Source organism: Mustelus asterias, chromosome 17 (genome assembly GCF_964213995.1).
Source record: "Mustelus asterias chromosome 17, sMusAst1.hap1.1, whole genome shotgun sequence".
In the NCBI taxonomy this organism is placed as follows: domain Eukaryota; kingdom Metazoa; phylum Chordata; class Chondrichthyes; order Carcharhiniformes; family Triakidae; genus Mustelus; species Mustelus asterias.
In genome coordinates, this window is record NC_135817.1 from 91,786,028 (window position 1) to 91,803,743 (window position 17,716).

At 45.5% G+C, this 17,716-nt stretch overlaps 1 protein-coding gene across 1 annotated transcript in view; it reads right to left on the reverse strand.

Annotated features, from left to right (window-relative positions):
- Positions 1-17,716, reverse strand: part of LOC144506217 (ubiquitin-associated and SH3 domain-containing protein A-like) — a 218,525-nt gene that overhangs the window by 141,209 nt on the left and 59,600 nt on the right. Inside the window, exon 6 of the mRNA XM_078232078.1 lies at positions 11,021-11,229. Coding sequence (XP_078088204.1) covers positions 11,021-11,229 — 209 coding nt within the window. The remainder of the gene's footprint in view (positions 1-11,020; positions 11,230-17,716) is intronic.

Below are 17,716 nucleotides of genomic sequence, written 5' to 3' on the forward strand. Positions count from 1 at the left end.
CGGTCCTGGCGACTTATCTATCTTGATGCCATTCAAAATTTCCAACACATCCTCTTTCTTAATGTCCACATACTCAATCTTTTCAGTCCGCCTCCATCCTTTAGTACAACCACCCAGGTCTTTTTCCACCGTGAATACTGAGGTAGAATATTCATTAAGCACCTCTGCTATTTCTTTCGGTTCTGTACAGACTTTCTCACCTTCACATTTTATAGGTCCTATTCCTTCACATCTCATCCTTTTACTCTTTACATGTTTATGGAACGCCTTAGGGTTCTCCTTAATCTTACCTGCCAAGGCCTTCTCGTGACCCCTTCTGGCTCTCCTAATTTCTTTCTTAAGTCCCTTCCTACAAGCCGTATACTCATCTAGATCCCTATCATCGCCTAGCTCTCTGAACCTTTTGTACGCTTTCCTTTTCTTTCTCACGAGGTTCAGCGCAGCTTTCGTGCACCAGGTTCCCGTATCCTACCAACACCTTCCTGTTTCATCGGAACGTTGTCATGCAGAACTCCAGACAAACATTCCTTGAAAATCTGCCACCTTACTTCGGTACATTTCCTCGAGAATGCCTCCTTCCAATTTATGCCTCTAATCTCCTGCCTCATGGCTATCATATTTCCCCTTACTCCAGATAAACACTTTCCGAGCTTGCCTGATCCTATCTCTTTCCAATGCTAGCGTAAAGGAGATAGAGTTCGACTTAGACTTAGAACAGTACAGCACAGAACAGGCCCTTCGGCCCACGATGTTGTGCCGAGCTTTATCTGAAACCAAGATCAAGCTATCCCACTCCCTATCATCCTGCGGTGCTCCATGTGCCTATCCAATAACCGCTTAAATGTTCCTCAAGTGTCTGACTCCACTATCACTGCAGGCAGTCCATTCCACACCCCAACCACTCTCTGAGTAAAGAACCTACCTCGGACATCCTTCCTATATTTCCCACCATGAACCCTATAGTAATGCCCCCTTGTAATAGCTCCATCCACCCGAGGAAATAGTCTTTGAACGTTCACTCTATCTATCCCCTTCATCATTTTAGAAACCTCTGTTAAGTCTCCCCTCAACCTCCTCCGCTCCAGAGAGAACAGCCCTAGCTCCCTCAACCTTTCCTCATAAGACCTACCCTCCAAACCAGGCAGCATCCTGGTAAATCTCCTTTGCACTCTTTCCAGCGCTTCCACATCCTTCTTATAGTGAGGTGACCAGAACTGCACACAATATTCCAAATGTGGTCTCACCAAGGTCCTGTACAGTTGCAGCATAACCCCACGGCTCTTAAACTCCAACCCCCTCTTAATAAAAGCTAACACACTATAGGCCTTCTTCACAGCGCTATCCACTTGAGTGGCAACCTTCAGAGATCTGTGGATATGGACCCCAAGATCTCTCTGTTCCTCCACAGTCTTCAAAACCCTACCTTTGACCCTGTAATCCACATTTAAATTTGTCCTACCAAAATGAATCACCTCACATTTATCAGGGTTAATGAGTATTTTGCCTCGGTTTTCACAGAGGAGAAGGACCTGGGTGGGTGTACTGTGGGCTTGCGGTGGACTGAAAAGATTGAGTGTGTGGACTTTAAGAAAGAGGCTGTGCTGGAATCTTTGAATGGCATCAAGATACATAAGTCGCTGGGTGCGGATGGGATGTACCCCAGGTTACTGTGGGAGGCGAGGGAAGAAATTGCAGATTCTCTGGCAATCATCTTTCTGTCGTCGATGGAGACGGGAGAGGTGCCGGAGGAATTGAGGATTGCGGATGTGGTCCCTATTTTCAAGAAGGGGAATAGGGATAGCCCAGGAAATTACCGACCGGTGAGTCTAACCTCAGTGGTTGGTAAGCTGATGGAGAAGATCCTGAGGGACAAGATTTATGAGCATTTAGAGAGGTTTAGTATGCTCAAGAATACTCAGCATGGCTTTGTCAAAGGCTGATCGTGCCTTACGAGCCTGGTGGAGTTCTTCTAAAATGTGACAAAACACATTGATGAAGGGAAAGCGGTAGATGTGGTTTATATGGATTTTAGCAAGGCGTTCGATAGGTCCCCCATGCAAGGCTTCCAGAAAAAGTGAGAGGGCATGGGATCCAAGGGGCTGCTGCCCTGTGGATCCAGAACTGGCTTGCCCAAAGGAGTAAGAAGTCTCACAACACCAGGTTAAAGTCCAACAGATTTATTTGGTAGCAAATACCATAAGCTTTCGGAGCGCTGCTCCTTCGTCAGATGGAGTGGAAATGTGCTCTCAAACAGTGCACAGAGACACAAAATCAAGTTACAGAATACTAATTAGAATGTGAATCCCGACAGCCAGCCAGGTCTGAAAGGTACAGACAATGTGGGTGGAGGGAGCATTAAACACAGGTTAAAGAGATGTGTATTGTCTCCAGACAGAACAGCTAGTGAGATTCTGCAAGTCCAGGGGGCAAGCTGTGGGGGTTACTGATAATGTGACATAAATCCAACATCCCGGTTTAGGCCGTCCTCATGTGTGCGGAACTTGGCTATCAGTTTCTGCTCAGCGACTCTGCGCTGTCATGTGTCGTGAAGGCCGTCTTGGAGAACGCTTACCTGAAGATCCAAGGCTGAATGCCCGTGACTGCTGAAGAGCTCCCTCACAGGAATAGAACAGTCTTGCCTGGTGATTGTCGAGCGGTGTTCATTCATCCGTTGTCGTAGCGTCTGCATGGTTTCCCCAATGTACCATGCCTCGGGACATCCTTTCCTGCAGCGTATCAGGTAGACAACGTTGGCCGAGTTGTCGGTACACGGTACCTACTCTTGCAACTCGGCCAACATTGTCTACCTGATACACTGCAGGAAAGGATGTCCCGAGGCATGGTACATTGGGGAAACCATGCAGACGCTACGACAACGGATGAATGAACACCGCTCGACAATCACCAGGCAAGACTGTTCTCTTCCTGTGGGGGAGCATTTCAGCAGTCACGAGCATTCAGCCTTGGATCTTCAGGTAAGCGTTCTCCAAGGCGGCCTTCACGACACACGACAGCGCAGAGTCGCTGAGCAGAAACTGACAGCCATGTTCCGCACACATGAGGACAGCCTAAACCGGGATGTTGAATTTATGTCACATTATCAGTAAGCCCCACAGCTTGCCCCCTGGACTTGCAGAATCTCACTAGCTGTTCTGTCTGGAGACAATACACATCTCTTTAACCTGTGTTTAATGCTCCCTCCACCCACATTGTCTGTACCTTTAAGACCTGGCTGGTTGTAGGGATTTGCATTCTAATCAGTATTCTGTAATTTGATTTTGTCTCTCTGTGCACTGTTTGAGAGCACATTTCCACTCCATCTGACGAAGGAGCAGCGCTCCGAAAGCTTATGGTTTTTGCTACCAAATAAATCTGTTGGACTTTAACCTGGTGTTGTGAGACTTCTTACTGTGTTCACCCCAGTCCAATGCCGGCATCTCCACATCTTGCCCAAAGGAGGCAGAGAGTGGGTATAGGTGGGTCTTTTTCTAAATGCAGGTCGGTCACCAGTGGTGTGCCCAGGGATCTGTTCTGGGACCCTTGCTGTTTGTCATTTTCATAAATGACCTGGATGAGGAAGTGGAGAGATGGGTTGGTAAGTTTGCCGACGTCACGAAGGTTGGTGGGGTTGTGGATAGTCTGGAGGGATGTCAGAAGTTACAGAGGGACATAGATAGGATGCAAGACTGGGCGGACAAGTGGCAGATGGACTTCAACCCAGATAAATGCGTAGTGGTCCATTTTGGCAGGTCAAATGGGATGAAGGAGTACAATATAAAGGGAAACACTCTTAGTACTGTAGAGGATCAGAAGGACCTTGGGGTCCGGGTCCATAGGACTCTAAAATCGGCCCCGCAGGTGGAGGAGGTGATTAAGAAGGCGTATGGTGTGTTGGCCTTTATCAATCGAGGGATTGAGTTTAGGAGTCCGGGTATAATGATGCAGCTATATAAGAGCCTTGTCAGACCCCACCTGGAGTACTGTGCTCAGTTCTGGTCACCTCATTACAGGAGGGATGTGGAAAAGATTGAAAGGGTGCAGAGGAGATTTACAAGGATGTTGTCTGGATTGAGTGGCATGCCTTATGAGGATAGGCTGAAGGAGCTCGGTCTTTTCTCCTTGGAGAGACGTAGGATGAGAGGAGACCTAATAGAGGTATATAAGATGTTGAGAGGCATAGATCAGGTGGACTGTCAGAGGCTTTTTCCCCGGGTGGAAATGGCTGCTACGAGGGGACACAGGTTTAAGGTGCTGGTAGGTAGGTACAGGGGAAATGTTAGGGGGACGTTTTTCACACAGAGAGTGGTGGGCGAGTGGAATCGGCTGCCGTCAGTGGTGGTGGAGGCAAACACAATAGGGTCTTTTAAGAGACTCCTGGATGAGTACATGGAGCTTAATAGGATGGAGGGTTATAGGTAGGCCTAGAAGGTAGGGATATGTTCGGCACAACTTGTGGGGCCGAAGGGCCTGTTTTGTGCTGTAGTTTTTCTATGTTTCTATGTTTCTATGTCATGTACCATTCGACTCAAGAACAGCTTCTTCCCTGCTGTCATCAGACTTTTGAATGGATCTATCTCGTATTCGGTTGATCTTTCTCTACATCCTAGCTTTGACTGTAAGGTACATTTTGCCCTCTCCTTTCCTTCTCTATGTATGGTATGCTTTGGTATAGTAAAGCACGCAAGAAACAATACTTTTCACCATATACCAATACATGTGACAATAAAAATTGAATCAAATCAAACATGTTGATTTACTTTTCCCAAATGCATTCCTTATGACCTAGGAGGGCATGGTGGCACAGTGATTAGCACCGTTGCCTTGCTTTGTTCCTAATTTGTATGTATGTTCACATCTATCATAGATATTTTCTCACTGAAATTCCTTCTAGTAAAAGCTTTTTATCTCTAAAACCTGCTAAAAATAAGTCAAGCTACCACCTAATGCAATTTTCATTAATTTAAGAAATTTACAATTAAAGCTTTATCACCAGTTTCTTGGCTGAACAACTAAATACATACTTTGGTTCAATAAAAGCAAAATGCTGCAGATGCTGGAATCTGAAACAAAAACAGAAAATGCTGGAAAATCTCAGCAGGTCTGATAGCATCTGTGGAGAGAGAATAGAGCCAATGTTTCGAGTCTGGATGACCCTTCGTCAGAGCAAGTTCTGTCTTCACAAAGGAGGACACAAATAGCATACCAGAACTGTTGGGCGACACAGGGTTTAGGGTGAGGGAGGAATTGAAGGAGATCAGTATTAGCAGAGAAATGGTGTTGGGGCAATTGATGGGATTGAAGGCCAATAAATCCTCAAGGCCTGATAATCTACATCCCAGAGTAATTAAGGGTGATATGGCAACACAGTGGTTAGCACTGCTGCCTCACAGCACCAGGGACCCGGGTTCAATTCACTGGATCACTGTCTGTATGGAGTCTGCACGTTCTCCCCATGTCTGCGTGGGTTTCCTCCGAGTGCTCCGGTTTCCTCCCACAGTCCAAAGATGTGCTGGTTAGGGTGCATTGGCCATGCTAAATTCTCCCTCAGTGTACCCGAACAGGCGCCGGAGTGTGGTGACTCGGGGATTTTCACAGTACCTTCAATGTTAATGTAAGCCCGCTTATGTTAATGCTGTGTTAATATAAGCCTACTTGTGACTAATAAATAAATAAACTTTAAAGGAAGTGACCCGAGAAATAGTGGATGCATTGGTGGTCAACTTCCAAGATTCTATAGACTCTGGAACAGTTCTGACAGATTGGAGGGTAGCTAATGTAACCCCACTATTTAAAAGGAGAAGTAGAGAGAACACAGGGATTTATAAACCAGTAATCCTGACGTCAGCAGTGGGGAATATTCTAGAATCCATCACCAAGGATTTTATTGCAAAACAGTTGGAAAACAGTGACAGGGTCGGACAGAGTCAGCATGGATTTACGACAGGAAATCATGCTTGACAAATCTATTGGAATTCTTTGAGGATGTAACTAATAGAATTGATGAGGGGGAGCCAGTGGATGTGGTTTATTTGGACTTTCAGAAAGCTTTCGACAAAGTCCCATTTAAGAGATTAGTGTGTAAAAGCACATGGGATTGAGGACAGTGTATTGAGATGGATAGAAAACTGGTTGGCAGACAAAGTTGTTCAGATGGGCAGAGCAGTGGCAGATGGTATTTAACCCTGATAAGTGCGTAGTGATGCACTTTGAAAGAAGTAGATAGCTTGGTCTTATATCCACTGGAGTTCAGAAGAATGAGGGGGGTCTGATTGAGGTATATAAAATGCTAAAGGGGATTGATAAGGTGAACGCTAAACAGGTGTTCCCCCTTGTGGAACAGTCTGGAACAAGAGGTCATAGATATAGAGTGGGAGGAGATAGGTTCAAAACTGAGATGAGGCATCTGAATGGATACATGAATAGGGAGGGAATAGAGTGATAGAGACTGAGTAAGGACAGAAGGTTTCTTTTTAATTTAGATAGGGCATCATGGCAGCAGCTTGGAGAGCCGAACAGCCTGTTCCTGTGCTGTACCTTTCCCTGTTCTTTGAGACAAATATCTTGATTTGATTTGATTTGATTTATTATTGTCACATGTATCAACATACAGTGAAAAGTTTTGTTTCTTGCGCGACAAAGTTTTGTTTCTTACAGACAAAACATACCGTTCATAGAGCACGAAACGAGAGAGTGCAAAATGTAGTGTTACAGTCATAGTTAAGGTGTAGAGAAAGATCAACTTAATGCAAGGTAGGTTCATTTAAAAGTCTGACAGCATCAGGGAAAAAGCTGTTCTTGAATCGATTGGTACGTGACCTCAGACTTTTGTATCTTTTTCCCAAAGGAAGAAGGTGGAAGAGAGAATGTCCGGGGTGCGTGGGGTCCTTAATTATGCTGGCTGCTTTGCTGAGGCAGCAGGAAGTGTAGACAGAGTCAATGGATGGGAGGCTGGTTTGCGTGATGGATTGGGTTACATTCACGACCTTTTGTAGTTCCTTGCGGTCTTGGGCAGAGCAGGAGCCATACCAAGCTGTGATACAACCGGAAAGAATGCTTTCTATGGTGCATCTGTAATAGTTGGTGAGAGTCGTAGCTGACATGCCAAATTTCCTTAGTCTTCTGAGAAAGTAGAGGCATTGGTGGGCTTTCTTAACTATAGTGTCAGCATGGGGGGACCAGGACAGGTTGTTGGTGATCTGGACACCTAAAAACTTGAAGCTCCCGTCCTTTCTACTTCGTCCCCATTGATGTAGACAGGGGAATGTTATCTTTTACGCTTCCTGAAGTTGATGACAATCTCCTTTGTTTTGTTGACATTGAGGGAGAGATTATTGTTGCCGCACCAGTTCACCAGATTCTCTATCTCATTCCTGTTCTCTGTCTCGTCATTGTTTGAGATCCGACCCACTACGGTGATGTCGTTCAGCAAACTTGAAAATCGAATTGAAGGGGAATTTGGCCACACAGTCATGGGTGTATAAGGAGTATAGTAGGGGGCTGAGAACACAGCCTTGTGAGGCACCGGTGTTGAGGATGATCGTGGAGGAGGTGTTGTTGCCTATCCTTACTGATTGTGGTCTGTGAGTTAGGAAGTTCAGGATCCAGTCACAGAGGGAGGTGCTGAGACCCAGGCCACGGAGTTTGGAGATGAGTTTCATGGGAACAATAGTGTTGAAGGCTGAGTAGTAGTCAATAAATAGGAGTCTGACAGAGGTGTCCTTGTTATCTAGGTGTTCCAGGGTTGAGTGCAGGGCCAGGGAAATGGCTTCTGCTGTGGACCTGTTCGGCAGTAGGCAAACTGTAGTGGATGCAGGTAGTCCGGGAGACTGGAATTGATTCATGCCATGACTAACCTTTTGAAGCACTTCATAATGATGGATGTCAGAGCCACCGGCTGATAGTCATTAAGGCACGCTGCTTGGTTTTTCTTGGGTACTGAGATGATGGCCATCTTCTTGAAGTAGATAGGGACCTCAGATTGTTGTAAAGAGAGGTTGAAGATGTCTGTGATACCTCCGGCAGCTGATCCACACAGGATCTGAGTGCAGGTCAGGGTACCCCATCCGGGCCAGTTGCTTTCCGTGGCTTGACCTTCAAGAAAGCTGCTCTGACATCTGCAATGGTGACCCCAAATATAGGTTCATCCAGGGCTTCTGGGGTGGAGGGCATGCTCTCACTGATCTCTTGCTCAAAATGAACGTAGAACAGTAAGAATAAACGGGTCTTTTTCCAAATGGCACACAGTGACTAGTGGGGTACTGCAGGATCGGTGCTGGGACCCCACCTGTTCATTATATATATTAATGATTCGGAAGAGGGAAATAAATGTATTATCTTTAAATTTGCAGATGATACAAGGTTGGGTGGGAGGGTGAGCTGTGAGGAGGATGCAGAGATGCTTCAGCGTGATTTGGACAGGCTGAGTGAGTGGGCAAATGATTGGCACTTGCAGTATAATGTGGATAAATGTGAGGTTATCCACTTTGGTAGCAATAATAGGAAGACAGATTATTACTTGAATGGATATAAATTGGGAGAGGGGAGTGTGCAGTGGGATCTGGGTGTCCTTGTGCACCAGTCACTGAAGGTAAGCATGCAGGTGCAGCAGCAGTAAAGAAGGCAAATGGTATGATGCCCTTAACAGTGAGAGGATTTGCGAGCAGAAGTAGGGATGTTTTGCTGCAATTACACAGGGCCTTGGTGAGACCACACCCAGAATGTTGTGTGCAGTTTTGGTCTCCTTATCTGACGAAGGATGTTCTTACTCTAGAGGAAGTGCAGGCTCCCATAGGATGGCGAATGTGTGGAATTCACTACCACAGAACGTAGTTGAGGCCAAAACGTTATCTGATTTCAGCAAGAAATTAGATATAGCTCTTGGGGCTAAAGGGATCAAGGGAAATGGGGGGAAGGGGGGATCAGGATATTGAATTTGATGATCAGCCATGCTCAAAATGAATGGCGGGGCAGGCTCGAAGGGCTGAATGGCCTCCTCCTGCTTCTAGTTTCTATGGGGAGAAATGTCTTCACCCAGAGTGTGGTCAGCCTGTGGAATTCGCTTCCACAGAAAGTAGTTGAGACAAAATATTGCATGTTTTCAAGAAGGAGTTTAGATATAGCACTTGGGGCAAAAGGGATCCTGTTGCAGCTATGTAAAATCTTGGTTAGGCTGCATTTGGAGTATTGCATGCAGTTCTGGTCACCACACTACCAGAAGGATGTGGAAGCTTTGGAGAGAGTGCAAAGAAGGTTCATCAGGATGCTGCCTGGTCTCGAGGGTGTTGACTATGAGAGGTTGAATAAACTAGGATTGTTTTCACTGGAAAGACGGAGGCTGACGGGGAGACCTGATGGAGAGCTACAAAATTATGAGAGGCACAGACAGGGTGGATAGTCAGAGGCTTTTTCCCAGAGTGGAAGTGTCAATTATAAGGGGGCACAGGTTCAAGGTGAGAGGGGGAAAGTTTAAGGGGGAGAGTGGTGGGTGCCTGGAACGCGCTGCCAGAGGAGGTGGTGGAAGCAGGCGCATTAGCAACATTTAAGAGGCATCTGATGGGTAAATGAATACGGAGAGAATTGAGGGATACGGACTGAGTAAGGGCAGAAGGTTTCTTTTAGTTTAGGCAGATTGGTACAGAAGAAAAAGTTGCATGAAATCAGAGGTGAGCTGGCAAGATGGATACAGAACTGGCTCTGTCACAGAATAAGTAAGAAGTCTCACAACACCAGGTTAAAGTCCAACAGGATAATTTGGTAGCAAAAGTCATGTCACACTATCTGTAACCCCCACAACTTGCCTGGATGTGCAAAATCTCACGAGCTGTCCTGTCTGGGGACAATACACACCTCTTTAACCTGTGCTTAATGCTCCCTCCACTCACATTGTCTGTACCTTTAAGACTTGATTAGCTGTAAAGACTCACATTCGAATCATTATTCATGTAAATTGAGTTTGTGACTTTGTGCCCTGTTTGTGATCAGAACTCCCACCCACCTGACGAAGGAACAGCCTGTTCCGAAAGCTAGTGGCTTTTGCTACCAAATAAACCTGTTGGATTTTAACCTGGTGTTGTTAGACTTCTTACTGTGTTTACCCCAGTCCAACGCTGGCATCTCCACATCATGTCTATCATAGAAGACAGAGGGTAGCAGTGGAAGGGTGCGTTTCTGAATGGAGGGCTGTGACTAGTGGCATTCTTCAGAGATCAGCATTGGGATCTTTGCTGTTTGTAATATATATAAACGATTTGGAGGAAAATGGAACAGTTTGATTTGTAAGTTTGAAGATGACACAAAGCATACAGCATACTTGCCTTCATCGGCCGGGCACTGAATTTAAAAATTGACATGTCATGTTGCAGATTTATGGAACTTTGTTAGGCCGCACTTGGAGTATAGTGTTCAATTCTGGTCGCCACACCACCAGAAGGATGTGGAGGCTTTGGAGAGGGTACAGAAAAGATTTACCAGGATGTTGCCTGGTATGGAGGGCATTAGCTATGGGGAGAGGTTGGAGAACCGTGATTTGTTCTCACAGAAACGACGGAGGTTGAAGGGCGACCTGATAGAAGTCTACAAGATTATGAGGGGCATGGACAGAGTGGATAGTCAGACGGTTTTTCCCAGGGTGGAAGAGTCAATTACGAGGGGGCATAGGTTTAAGTACGAGGGGCAAGGTTTAAAGGAGATGTACGAGGCAGATTTTTACACAGAGGGTGGTGGGTGCCTGCAACTCGCTGCCGGGGGAGGTAGTGGAAGCAGGTAGGTAGTGACTTTTAAGGGGCGTCTTGACAAATACTTGAATGGGGTAGGAACAGAGGAATATGGTCCCTGGAAGGGGAGGGGGTTTTAGTTCAGTTGGGTAGCATGGTTGGTGCAGGCTTGGAGGGCCAAAGGGCCTGTTCCTGTGCTGTAATTTTCCTTGTTCTTTGTTCTAGTTTAGTTAGGGCATTGTGATTGGCACAGGCTCGAAGGGCCAAATGGCTTCCTCCTGCTTCTATTTTGTATGTTCCGTGTTTACCTGTGCCTGACCCAGGTATCTGACTCGTATGCTCTTTCGGTATAGTTTTCGGGCAGAAGTCCTGTAGAACCAGTCCGATGTGAAATTCCATGGACCCAGCCTTCACTCAGGTCCAGCTGGTCTGTGGGGTCCAGGAAGATGTAATCACTGGAATCAAGCTTCAGTTCATCCTCATTCTGAGGAATATAGGGATAAAGTGAACGCAAAATCTAGAAAAGAATGTTTACATTCAGTGAGTATATTTCTCTGGTTTATTATGCTTATATTTTTGCAAATAGCTTCTTAAGCATCAACTATAGAACATAAAACAGTACAGCACAGAACAGGCCCTTCGGCCCACGATGTTGTGCCGAGCTTTATCTGAAACCAAGATCAAGCTATCCCACTCCCTATCATCCTGGTGTGCTCCATGTGCCTATCCAATAACCGCTTAAATGTTCCTAAAGTGTCTGACTCCACTATCACTGCAGGCAGTCCATTCCACACCCCAACCACTCTCTGCGTAAAGAACCTACCTCTGATATCCTTCCAATATCTCCCACCATGAACCCTATAATTATGCCCCCTTGTAATAGCTCCATCCACCCGAGGAAATAGTCTTTGAACGTTCACTCTATCTATCCCCTTCATCATTTTATAAACCTCTATTAAGTCTCCCCTCAGCCTCCTCCGCTCCAGAGAGAACAGCCCTAGCTCCCTCAACCTTTCCTCATAAGACCTACCCTCCAAACCAGGCAGCATCCTGGTAAATCTCCTCTGCACTCTTTCCAGCGCTTCCACATCCTTCTTATAGTGAGGTGACCAGAACTTCACACAATATTCCAAATGTGATCTCACCAAGGTCCTGTACAGTTGCAGCATAACCCCACGGCTCTTAAACTCCAACCCCCTGTTAATAAAAGCTAACACACTACAGGCCTTCTTCACAGCTCTATCCACTTGAGTGGCAACCTTTAGAGATCTGTGGATATGGACCCCAAGATCTCTCTGTTCCTCCACAGTCTTCAGAACCCTACCTTTGACCCTGTAATCCACATTTAAATTTGTCCTACCAAAATGAATCACCTCACATTTATCAGGGTTAAACTCCATTTGCCATTTTTCAGCCCAGCTTTGCATCCTATCTATGTCTCTTTGCAAGCCTACAACAGCCCTCCACCTCATCCACTACTCCACCAATCTTGGTGTCATCAGCAAATTTACTGATCCACCCTACAGCCCCCTCCTCTAAGTCATTAATAAAAATCACAAAGAGCAGAGGACCAAGCACTGATTCCTGTGGGACTCTGCTAGCAACCTGCCTCCAGTCCGAAAATTTTCCATCCACCACCACCCTCTGTCTTCGATCAGATAGCCAGTTACCTATCCCATCGGCCAACTTTCCCTCTATCCCACACCTCCTTACTTTCATCATAAGCCGACCATGGGGGACCTTATCAAACGCCTTACTAAAATCCATGTATATGACATCAACTGCCCTACCTTCACCAACACACTTAGTTACCTCCTCAAAAAATTCTATCAAATTTGTGAGGCACGACTTGCCCTTCACGAATCCGTGCTGACTATCCCGGATTAATCCGCATCTTTCTAAATGGTCGTAAATCCCATCCCTAAGGACCTTTTCCATCAATTGACCAACCACCGAAGGAAGACTAACCGGTCTATAATTACCAGGGTCATTTCTATTCCCTTTCTTAAACAGAGGAACAACATTCGCCATTCTCCAGTCCTCTGGCACCATCCCCGTGGACAGTGAGGACCCAAAGATCAAAGCCAAAGGCTCTGCAATCTCATCCCTTGCCTCCCAAAGGATCCTAGGATATATTTCATCAGGCCCAGGGGACTTATCAACCTTCAGTTTATTCAAATCTGCCAGTACATCCTCCCTCCGAACATCTATTTCCTCCAGCCTATTAGCCTGTAACACCTTCTCTTCCTCAAAAACATGGCCCCTCTCCTTGGTGAACACTGAAGAAAAGTATTCATTCATCACCTCTCCTATCTCTACTGACTCCATACACAAGTTCCCACTACTGTCCTTGACCGGCCCTAACCTCACCCTGGTCATTCTTTTATTCCTCACATAAGAGTAAAAAGCCTTGGGGTTTTCCTTGATCTGACCCGCCAAGGACTTCTCATAAGAACATAAGAAATAGGAGCAGGAGTAGGCCATCTAGCCCCTCGAGCCTGCCCCGCCATTCAATAAGATCATGGCTGATCTGACGTGGATCAGTACCACTTACCCGCCTGATCCCCATAACACTTAATTCCCTTACCGATCAGGAATCCATCCATCCGCGCTTTAAACATATTCAGCGAGGTAGCCTCCACCACCTCAGTGGGCAGAGAATTCCAGAGATTCACCACCCTCTGGGAGAAGAAGTTCCTCCTCAACTCTGTCTTAAACCGACCCCCCTTTATTTTGAGGCTGTGTCCTCTAGTTTTAACTTCCTTACTAAGTGGAAAGAATCTCTCCGCCTCCACCCTATCCAGCCCCCGCATTATCTTATAAGTCTCCATAAGATCCCCCCTCATCCTTCTAAACTCCAACGAGTACAAACCCAATCTCCTCAGCCTCTCCTCATAATCCAAACCCCTCATCTCCGGCATCAACCTGGTGAACCTTCTCTGCACTCCCTCCAATGCCAATATATCCTTCCTCATATAAGGGGACCAATACTGCACACAGTATTCCAGCTGCGGCCTCACCAATGCCCTGTACAGGTGCATCAAGACATCCCTGCTTTTATATTCTATCCCCCTCGCGATATAGGCCAACATCCCATTTGCCTTCTTGATCACCTGTTGTACCTGCAGACTGGGCTTTTGCGTCTCATGCACAAGGACCCCCAGGTCCCTTTGCACGGTAGCATGTTTTAATTTGTTTCCATTGAGATAGTAATCCCATTTGTTATTATTTCCTCCAAAGTGTATAACCTCGCATTTATCAACGTTATACTCCATTTGCCATATCCTCGCCCACTCACTCAGCCTGTCCAAATCTCTCTGCAGATCTTCTCCGTCCTCCACACGATTCACTTTTCCACTTATCTTTGTGTCGTCTGCAAACTTCGTTACCCTACACTCCGTCCCCTCCTCCAGATCATCTATATAAATGGTAAATAGTTGCGGCCCGAGTACCGATCCCTGCGGCACGCCACTAGTTACCTTCCTCCAACCGGAAAAACACCCATTTATTCCGACTCTTTGCTTCCTGTCAGATAGCCAGTCCCCAATCCACTTTAACACACTACCCCCAACTCCGTGTGCCCTAATCTTCTTCAGCAGCCTTTTATGGGGCACCTTATCAAACGCCTTTTGGAAATCCAAAAACACCGCATCCACCGGTTCTCCTCCATCAACCGCCCTAGTCACATCTTCATAAAAATCCAACATGTTCGTCAAGCACGACTTTCCCCTCATGAATCCATGCTGCGTCTGATTGATCAAACCATTTCTATCCAGATGCCCTGCTATCTCCTCTTTAATAATGGATTCCAGCATTTTCCCTACTACAGACGTTAAGCTGACCGGCCTATAGTTACCCGCCTTTTGTCCCCTTCTAGCTCTCCTAAGCTCCTTTTTCAGCTCATTCCTTACTAACTTGTAACCCTCAATCGAGCCATCTGAACCTTGTTTCCTCATCCCTACATAAGCTTCCCTCTTCCTTTTCACAAGACATTCCACCTCTTTTGTGAACCATGGTTCCCTCACTCGGCCATTTCCTCCCTGCCTGACAGGGACATACCTATCAAGGACACCCAGTATTTGTTCCTTGAAAAAGTTCCACTTTCCATTAGTGCCTTTCTTTCTCTTTGTGTGGTTCTGAAACTATTTTCATTTAGCTGAAGGAGGGGCTTATTGCCATCCTGCCTTAAAGAAGCTGTGTTTTGGGAAATAGATTCGACTGCAAGCTCTCATGCTCATCCTAGCCAAATTCAATGTTAAACATTGCAGGTCAGGCAAGCTTCATAGAACACCTTGAAGTATCCAACCTGACCTGTAACAGGTCCAAGAATGTGGCAGACAAATGAGCCATATAAAAACTGCAGAACCGAGGATTGGGATCAGTTTAGAATTCAGCAAATGTGGGCCAAGGGATTGATTAAGAAGGGAAGTATAGAGCAAGAGAGTAAGATTGCGGGGAACATAAAAACCTGACTCTCAAGGTTTCTATAGGTATGTGGGCAGAAAAAGATTGTTGGAGACAAATGTCGGTCCCTTACAGTCAGAAAGAGGGGAATGTATAATGGGGAACAAAAAATGGCTGACCAATTAAACACATACTTTGGTCCAACTACATTCACAAAAGAGGACACAATTAAGATACAGAAATGTTGGGGAACTGAAGGAGTTCAAGGCTGATAACTTTGATCCCAGAGTACTTGTTTTTTTATTAGTAGGTTAGATTAACGCTGCAAGAAGTTACTGTGAAAATCCCCTAGTCGCCACACTCCGACGCCTGTTCAGATACACTGAGGGAGAATTTAGCATGGCCAATGCACCTAACCAGCATGTCTTTCAAACTGTGGGAGGAAACTGGAGCACCCGGAAGAAACCCATGCAGACACGGGGAGAACATGTAGACTCCGCATAGACAGTGACCCAAGCTGGGAATTGAACCCGGGTCCCTGGTGCTGTGAGGCAGCAGTGTTAACCACTGTGCCACCGTGCCGCCCCGGGAAATAGTGGATGCACTGGTGTTCATCTTCCAAGATCCTACAGATTGGATGGTAACGAATGAAACCCAACTATTTATAAAATAAGGTCAAGAGAATGATAGACCAGTCCGCCTGACATCGGTAGTGGGGAAAATTCTAGAATCCATTATCAAAGATTTTATAGCAAAACACTTAAGCTGGAATTCTCCATCTGGTACACCCTGTTACCATTGCCTACGAGAATGGAAAAAATTGGGGCTCATAGGAACATAGAAACTAGAAGCAGGAGTAGGCCATTCGGACCTTTGAGCCTGCTCTGCCATTCATTTTAATCATGGCTGATCATCAAATTCAATATCCTGATCCCCCCTTCCCCGCGCCCCCATATCCCTTAATGTCTTTAGCCCCACAAGCTATGTCTAATTTCTTCTTGAAATCAGACAATGTTTTGGCTTCAACTACATTCTGTGGGAGTGAATTCCACACGTTCACCACCCGCTGGATGAAGAAATTTCTCCTCACCTCAGTTCTAAAAGATTTACCGCTTATCCTTAAACTATGACCCCAGCACTCCCTCTATAACAAGGACATCCTTCCTCAGATAAGGACACCAAAACTGCACACAATACTCCTGGTGTGGCCTCACCAATGTCTTATACAATTGCAGCAAAACATCCCTATCCCTATACTCAAACCCTCTCGCTATGAAGGCCAACACACCAATTTGCCTTCTTTACTGCCTGCTGTACCTGCGCGCTTATTTTCAGCGACTAATGCATGAGGACTCCAAGGTCTCTTTGAGTATCCACTTCTCTCAATTTACACCCATTCAAGTAATAATATGCCTTCCTATTATTGCCACCAAAGTGGAGAACCTCACATTCATCCACATTATTCTGCATCTGCCATGTTGATGCCCACACACTCAGCCTGTCCAAATCACGCTGAAGCATCTCTGCATCTTCCTCACAGCTCACACTCCTTTGTATCATCTGAAAATTTGAATATAAAACATTCAGTTCCCTCTTCCAAATCATATAATGTGAATAGTTGGGGTCCGAGCACGGATCCCTGCAGAACCCTACTAGTTACTGACTGCCAATCAGAAAAGACACATTTATGCCAACTCTTTGCTTCTTATCTGCTAACCAGCTTTCTATCCATCTCAAGACATTACCTGCAATCCCATAGTAGTCTGTTATGTGAGACCTTGCTGAAAGCTTTCTGAAAGTCTAAATAAACCACATCCACTGGTTCTCCTCGATCAACTCTACTAGTTACATCCTCAAAGAACTCCAATAGATTCGTCAAGCATGATTTCCCTTTTGTAAATCCATGCTGACTGTCTGATTATACCACTGCCTTCCAAATGCCGAGTTATGAAATCCTTGATAATGGACTCTAGCAATTTCCCCAGTACCGACGTTAGGCTCACTGGTCTGAATAGCTCTGCCCAAGACCGCAAGGAACTACAAAAGGTCGTGAATGTAGTTTCGGACTGTAAGGGATGTACATTCGTTTTTATTATACTTTTTCTCTTTACATACATATAGAAACGTTTACAGTCAGTTTTTATGTTTCCCGCTAGCTTATTTTTGAATAGCGGGCTTACATTAGCTACCCTCCAATCTGTAGGAACCAGTCTAGAGTCCAAAGAATTTTGGAAAATAACCACCAATGGATCTACTATTTCCAGGGCCACTTCCTTCAGTACTCTGGGATGAAGATTATCAGGACCTGGAGAATTTCCACTTTCAATCCCATCAATTTCCCCAAAACCATTTCTCTATTAATTTCTCACTAAAACTTGGTTCCCTCAGAACTTCTGGTACATTATTCATGTCTTCCTTTGTGAAGGCAGAAGCAAAATGTGAATTTAATTCCTTGGCCATTTCTTTATTCCCCATTATGAATTTTCCCATTTTTGATTTGATTTGATTTATTATTGTCACATGTATCAGTATACAGTGAAAGTATTGTTTCTCGTACTATACAGCTAGAGCATACCGTTCACAGAGAAGAAAACGAGAGA